Genomic DNA, 6,000 nt, shown 5'->3' on the forward strand with positions numbered 1-6,000 from the left:
TCCACTTGCAGCTGCTGGATGACCTCGGGCAAGCCATAGTTCTGTCAGAGCTTTTCTTGAGCTTTTCTTTCAAGAGCTCTCTCAGCCCCTCCTACCTCACAGTGTGTCTGTTGTGGGGAGGGGAAGAGAAAGGAGTTTGTAAGCCGCTCTGAGACTCTGAGTGAAGGCCAGGGTATAAATCCAATCTCTTCTTCTTGTCAAGTCCTGAAGAAACTCACTCCCAATAATTCTCTCTTGGCATTGATTTGTTTATTGAGAGATAAAGAGATTTCAAGCATAGACTGTGTCAGAACTGTCTCCCTTGGCACCAGATCTCGTATTATACATAATTCAAACAATCCCCCCCCCAATGACCAGGCCAATCACACCCATATATCCAGCCCGTCAAAACTACTGTGCTTCATTAACCCTCTCCCAGCACCTGCAAGCCTACAGTTACACTATCTAGCCATGTCTGGTACTCAAGGTCAAGCACACATACTTCCCACAATGGGGAGGCCCTACATGGATGCAGTTACAAGCCAGCACAACTCTCAGTAAAGCAGTTCCATGCACGCCCTTACACACTCCCCCGCAATTCCCAGCTGGAATGAAACAAGGCAGTGACATGAAACAGACAGTCAACAAACATATGGCAAATGAGGGCCGAGTTTGTCACTTCTTCTCTCTACCTTGTAGTCTGCAAATTTCAAGCCAAAATATTGGCAAATTATTAAACCAATACTGAATTGGTAAGTATAAAAAATTAAGTAAATAGACATTTGTATGGAAAACACGGGGAGAAATTCAGTTTTAACTTTGCAATATTAAGTTCAAAGGCAACTTGCTGTAATCCAATTTTCACTAATTGCACACCTCTAAAAAGTGCTGCTGTTCATCAATCGTGATTGCGTATTAGAAGGTAATTGTAATTAAATGAACAATCTGAGCAATAAATGTCATAATTCTGTCACCACCCCTTTTCCTTTATCCTGTGTTCCTGATTCCCTTTTATTTACTTTTCTTTTTATATATGCTTGCAGATCAGTGGATTTCAGATTCATTAGGACTAGGGATTCATCTTTCTGCACATAATAACATCTCTTTGCTCATTTCGACAAAACAAAGTGATAAAGTTGCAAGGAGGCTAATGGTCCAAAATATTACTCAGATTGCCAAAGTAATCTTGCAGAGTTAATATTACTGTTAGTATAATCACACAGTAGCTATCATAATGGCTAAGAACTAGACGAAATCATTTAAATCCAAATTATTAGCAAACAGTGCTAAAGTGGTTTTGCCTCTGCATTTCACAATAGCAAACCTTCTGCCTACTATTTTTTTTTCATTCTCATTAGCAGTCATTAGCATCCCTCTATCAATTTTTGCATTCTTTCAGTTTGTATATTTTATGCTGGACTGGAGGATTTGGGGGAGGGAGATGGTCAATAGCTTTGTGACTGATGCCCCTCAAAATAAGCAATTTAGTGTTAAGCAGATCAGTGGCCTGATCAACACGCCTCGTTATCTGAAAGGCTAAGGGAAGAATCCAAACTTTTGTGAACATATGAACAAGCCTTGTTACATATACATTTGTATGTTATTGTTCAGCATTAACTCTGTTTCCTTTTCAGATATAAGGATTACCGTGGAGTTGGAATCTTCAGGTGATGACATTTCAGCCACATTAAGTACCATGCCATATTTCATTGATTCTCTTAGTCTTCCTACCTCTCTTCCTGAAGAAGAAATTTTGGTGCCCACAGACCAGATTGTGTTATTGCCAGAGGCAACTGCTGGTGGCCCCTCGATTGTTATTGATGAGTCTTTTGAAGCGACAACCTCTTCATGGGAAGTAACAGCTATCCCAACTGGATTTGACTGGGGAGTGCAGGGTATTGCCACTGACTCAGGTATTATTGACATGATGATCCCAGGAACGACTGGGGAAATGGAGGATGGCAGCGGCTCTTATGTATTGCCAGCAACCCCACCTGCAGAAACAACTCCACCTCCTCCACAGGAGTATGTAACTCCAATCTCCGTGACAACTCCAGCCAAAGGCAAGGAGCTAGTGGTGTTCTTTAGCTTGAGGGTAACCAACATGCATTTTACTGATGACCTCTTCAATCGAAGTTCAGCAGAATACAAAGCACTTGAACAGCAGTTCATGCAGCTGGTAGGTGACTGCAATTTCTTTATACACCAGTATTCATGGGCAGATGTTTAAGACGACACTTTTTCATGCTCTAATTTCTTGCTATTATTGCTGTTCAAGTTAAAAACAAAGTCTGGTTTCAAAAAGCACTTTGGGGAGATAACTGGCACTTTGCTGTTATGTGATGCAGTTGTATGCATGAGATCTATTTAATCGCAAGTCCTGCTGTGTTCAGAAGGGCTGACAGTCGAGATGCATGCTGGACTGCAGTCTTAGCCAAAGTAGCTAGGCAAGCAATAGCTGATGAAATAGCATAAGCAAAAGAGTATAGCCCAGTCTTCTGTTGTGGAAACACATGCAGTAATAAATTATTGAGAATGTAAATGAGATACGAAACCCTTGGTGGTGGAGAATCTTGCCATTTGAAGCTGAGATCTGGTACATCAGCAAGTACATTTTTAAGATTAAATTGCACAGACTGACTGGTGCATCAGCTCAGTGTCACAAATGCAATATGTGTGGATATCACACAGAAGAGATCCTTGTGCAAATTTTAAGCCCAGGGTATTAAGCCTAGACTATGTCTTAGTAATGGGGCCCTGAGCAACCCCCAGGCTCCTCGACTGTGAGGGTAGCCACGGACCCACCCTCAGTGTCCATGAGCCAAAGCCAGCAGTACATGTGGCACCTTTAGGCAAAGGATTCTGTTCCACTACTTAATACAGACTAGCACTTTAACAGCCCACTGCCTGATGAGCAGATGGGATGCAGCCTTGAGCTACAGGTTGAGAAGCATGGCGATGAGTCACAACTGTGATGTGAGGGCAGCAGCAGCTTCCCACAGGAATTGCTCAGCCCCCATGGGAATTCCAGGAGATGGAGCCTCCAGGCAGCTGGCCCCAGGATGAGCCAGGCCCTTCACGAGGCAGAGGGAAATAGGACAGGGAGGCCACACTGGCTCTTGATGTTGAGAGGAGCAAGTGCTGGAGAGAGGTGAAGAACCAGGATGATGGAAACCTCCTTCCCTCTCAGTCGGAGGCCTGAGGATGGGTACACAAGTGCCCCCAGCTGGCATAGATCTACCAGACTTGGGCAGGTTTTCTACAGTAGTTTTTTAAAAAATAAATAAATGCCAGTTTGCTGTATGTCTCTTGATCATACTAGGCCTACAGCACAAAAGATCATCCTCTCCTGTAGGATACACAAAAGTCCATGTGACAAAGATGAGCAGACACCCATTGCCACTTTCCTACCTCCACAGAGGATGGTATTTGGCTCTCACGTGGCCCAGAAGAGCCAGCATTGACTGTTGTTCTTCTCACCCTGTCAGTTATGCCTCAGAAGGCTGAGGAGACTGGAGAAGCATCCACCACAGTTTCAGTAGTAAGCAGTGGCAGTTGGAGTGCTTCAGTGGAAGCCATGCTTGCTCTCTTTGGATACTCCCTGCCTTCCTCTTGCACATTCATTCTTTCCACTATGGTTCTGCCATAGTGAGGGGAAGGGAGGAAAAGATCCTCCACTTTTGCTTATTCCGTGGTGGTGGTGGTGGTGCTGGCTGGAGCCCGTAAGAAAGATAGACTGTCCACCATCAAAGAAGAAGTCATTGAAGTCCATGAAAATTATACAGCTAATGTAGCATGATTATCATTTCCTCTGTCTTTTAAGTATAGAATATCACTGATGATATCTAAGCACTGAATTCTTATACTGGATTTACAACGAGCCCTAGGGGAAAGCGTCATAAATTCTCAAACAGCAAGATAATATACACAGATTTCTCACTGGATATAGCAGGACTGTTGATCTGTGCAACAGCATGCCAGTTAAATTATACCATAATGTAAACTGACAAGAACTTCTGAAAACAAGTGGATTTAAATCATGCTAGATTGAATTGTGATTTTTCTTTGTTCTGGAAGAACAGAAAAACCATATTAAAGGATAACTGTCGAACAGAGGCTCAGATATATTCCTGGTAGGCTGGGACAGATAGATCTACATGGGGGATCTCTTGTTACCCCTCCCATTATCAACACAAGCAAAGTCACCTTGAACCTCAAGGGCCATATGACTGGATTGCACCCTCCAGCTGCACTCCGCGTTGAGGTTTGCTTAAGTCCCATTGATTTCTTTTTAACTGGATTGTGGTGTGTGAATTTAATTAGCAGGAAAACTGCACTCCATCTGTCTTAATAGATTATTGAGAAAGATCTAAATGGAGAAAGTGCTGAGGACTAACCAAGAAACTTAAACTAGTAGCAGATGTAAGGCCTACTAATAAAGTCAGAGAAACTGGGTGGTTGATTTATGGTCTTGAAAATGAAATTTGAATTTAAATCGAATGAATGTAGGCCTGGACAGGGGACTTGAAGTAAAACTGCATCTCTCTCTCTCTCTCCTCTCCTTATTTGCAGCTGCTTCCCTACCTTCAGTCCAACCTTACAGGATTCAAGCAATTGGAAATATTGAACTTCCGCAATGGAAGCGTGATTGTCAACAGCAAAATGAAGTTTGCCAAGTCCGTACCGTACAACATCACAGAGGCCATCCACTGTGTATTAGAGGACTTTTGCGACGCTGCAGCTCAGCGCCTTAATATGGAAATAGACAGCTATTCACTTGATATTGAGCCAGGTGAGATAAAAAAGGGGGCCAGAGGTGGGAGGAAGTCGTGGAGACCACAAGTGTTTTTCCTGTGGGAAGGTCATGATTTCGGTAGTCTCTGGACTGGGCCAGCCAGGGGTGTGGAACATATTGGTCATGAAATGATTTCGGTAGTCTCTGGACTGGGCCGCAGGAAGCATAAGCCAGGGGTGTGGAACATATTGGTCATGAGGGCTGAATCTGATATCAGTAGAAATCCATTGAACCATGAGGGACATAAATGATCAAAATGCAAAAAAGGCACTAATTGTATTAATACTAATCAATATTAATGAGTACTAGTATATTAATGAGTATGAATAGCATTTAGTATTTAATGAAGATATTAATACTATTTACTATCAATACTAATTTATCTGATTAGAACTTACAAGCACAACATTTTATCAAGAGAAGTCCTTGCCCCATGGCTGTGTTCTTTCATATTTCAGTGCTCAGCTGTGTGAGTCTTTGCATCTTTCTTCTGTCCAGGACCACATTGCTGATTTTTAATTATGCACCAGGGAGTGGGGGTAACTTTTCCTTCAGAATAAGCATAGGCTTATTTTGCATAGGCAGTAAGACACAGGGAGTGGGAAACAAACTTGACCCAAAAACTGCCACAAGTCTGATAAAGGGCCAATATTAAAAAATCTAGTTGAAACTTATAATATACAAAAATACATGTATTTATTAGAAAGACAGTTCAAAACATATCAGGGCCCAATGAAAGCCTCTTTAAAAAAGCCTAAACACAAGGGCCAAAACACATGACCTGACGCTTTTCTGCCCTATTGGGGCCTTCTTCAGAGGTCAAACAGTATTGAGGTACATGTAACAATAATACATATTACAATAAGATAACCAATAAGTGAATACTGGACCAAGAAAAGAAAGGCTGTAGAAAAAAGAAAAAAAGAAAAATGAATATGAATAATCAAATATTTTTAAACTTAAAAGGTAAAGGTTCCCTTGCTCGAAAGCCAGTCGAATCCGACTCTAGGGTTGCGGTGCTCATCTCCGTTTCAAAGCCGAAGAGCCAGCGCTGTCCGAAGACGTTTCCGTGTTCATGTGGCCGGTATGACTAAACACCAAGGCGCACGGAACGCTGTTACCTTCCCACCGAAGTGGTACCTATTTATCTACTTGCAATTTCTTGCTTTCGAACTGCTAGGTTGGCAGGAGCTGGAACTAGAGACAGGAGCTCACCCCGTCTTGCA

At 42.5% G+C, this 6,000-nt stretch overlaps 1 protein-coding gene across 1 annotated transcript in view; it reads left to right on the forward strand.

The window, feature by feature from the left end:
* IMPG1 (interphotoreceptor matrix proteoglycan 1) overlaps positions 1 to 6,000 on the forward strand; it is a 146,461-nt gene that overhangs the window by 115,664 nt on the left and 24,797 nt on the right. The window contains exons 14-15 of the mRNA XM_015416486.1: positions 1,614 to 2,158; positions 4,552 to 4,771. Coding sequence (XP_015271972.1) covers positions 1,614 to 2,158; positions 4,552 to 4,771 — 765 coding nt within the window. The remainder of the gene's footprint in view (positions 1 to 1,613; positions 2,159 to 4,551; positions 4,772 to 6,000) is intronic.

This window comes from Gekko japonicus, unplaced genomic scaffold (genome assembly GCF_001447785.1).
Source record: "Gekko japonicus isolate JY-2015 unplaced genomic scaffold, Gekko_japonicus_V1.1 scaffold2356, whole genome shotgun sequence".
NCBI classification, from domain to species: Eukaryota; Metazoa; Chordata; class Lepidosauria; order Squamata; family Gekkonidae; genus Gekko; species Gekko japonicus.